At 39.1% G+C, this 1,105-nt stretch overlaps 1 protein-coding gene across 1 annotated transcript; it reads left to right on the top strand.

Annotated features, from left to right (window-relative positions):
• Positions 1-9: 9 nt before the first annotated feature.
• On the top strand, positions 10-1,096 carry LOC122194214. Its single transcript, XM_042895136.1, is given in 2 exon segments — positions 10-682; positions 685-1,096. Coding segments are annotated over 2 exon segments (669 nt in total). The 5' UTR covers positions 10-58; the 3' UTR covers positions 730-1,096.
• The last annotated feature ends 9 nt before the right edge of the window (positions 1,097-1,105 follow it).

The raw sequence follows: 1,105 nt of genomic DNA, 5'->3' as shown, positions 1-1,105 counted from the left end.
GATATGGGCTCTTCAAAAGAATGAGAAATGGCAAACTGTGGACGTTAGTTCATGTGCCATGCGAGAACAACAAGGATTTATTTGTGAAAGTAATACATTTGAGACCCAAGATATCTGTTTTGACACTGAACAAAATATCTGCCACTTTGAGGTCCAACCTGGTAGGATGTTCGAATCAATGCTTGTATATATTGGAAAAGGATGTGCTTGCATCAGAACTCATTGCGACTCCATACAAATAGGGGATATGATTGTTGATACTACCAATCACTCAAATCTTTGTGTTTGCAATTTTATCAATATTTTAGGATGTGATTTTAACTATACAGTTCCTGTTACTTCATATCAGCTTTTGCAGTTCAATTACACTCTGATCAAAGATTTGCGTCCAGCGCTGATTGGGATGAATCTCGCTTTGGTAAAGGAGCTTCTACAACATGATGATCTACATCAACTATTAGAACGCATCAAAGACAATGGACAAAAGACGTTGATTACTGTTCATCATGACGTGAAAAAGATACATCGCATCTTGGAGAGAGTAATGAAGGCTGGAGAATATCACTGGTGGGAGGTTCTTTTCGGTTGGTCTCCCACAGCAACGGGAATATTTAACTCTATACTACATCCGGTAGTTGTTATATTAGGTTTAATAGTATTATGCTTGGTTCTTATAGTTATATTATATATAAAGACATGGCGCTTGCTAAAGCAAGTGTCCCAGCTTGATTTAGCATTAAATAGGGATACACTGCATTGTTTCTTGTAAGACTTATCTTAAGGCTGATAGATGGTTGTAACGTTAAGGTAGAACTTATATAAGATATTAAGATTTTAGGATTGTTAAGATAATAGGTTGTCATTAAGTTAATAGATTATAGGGTTATATAGGTTATAGGGTTATTAGGATAGGATATTTTGCGAATCGGGTTGTAACGGGGCAAGGCTTAACCGAGAGGACAATGGCATGTATAGGCGCAATGCGGGGATTTCGGGGTGTACGCGGTTAGGGTCCTCTCGAGTTGTAGTATGCTTTCTTGAGCATGGAGAGGGGGAGATGTTGTCAGCAACTGCGAAACTGCGAGACCCCCCCGCGGGGTCTGAT

The sequence above is a fragment of the Lagopus leucura genome, unplaced genomic scaffold (genome assembly GCF_019238085.1).
Source record: "Lagopus leucura isolate 7727_CA_CO unplaced genomic scaffold, USGS_WTPT01 26098-0_obj-0_obj, whole genome shotgun sequence".
NCBI lineage: Eukaryota > Metazoa > Chordata > Aves > Galliformes > Phasianidae > Lagopus > Lagopus leucura.
This window is presented reverse-complemented; position numbering and strand designations above follow the sequence as displayed.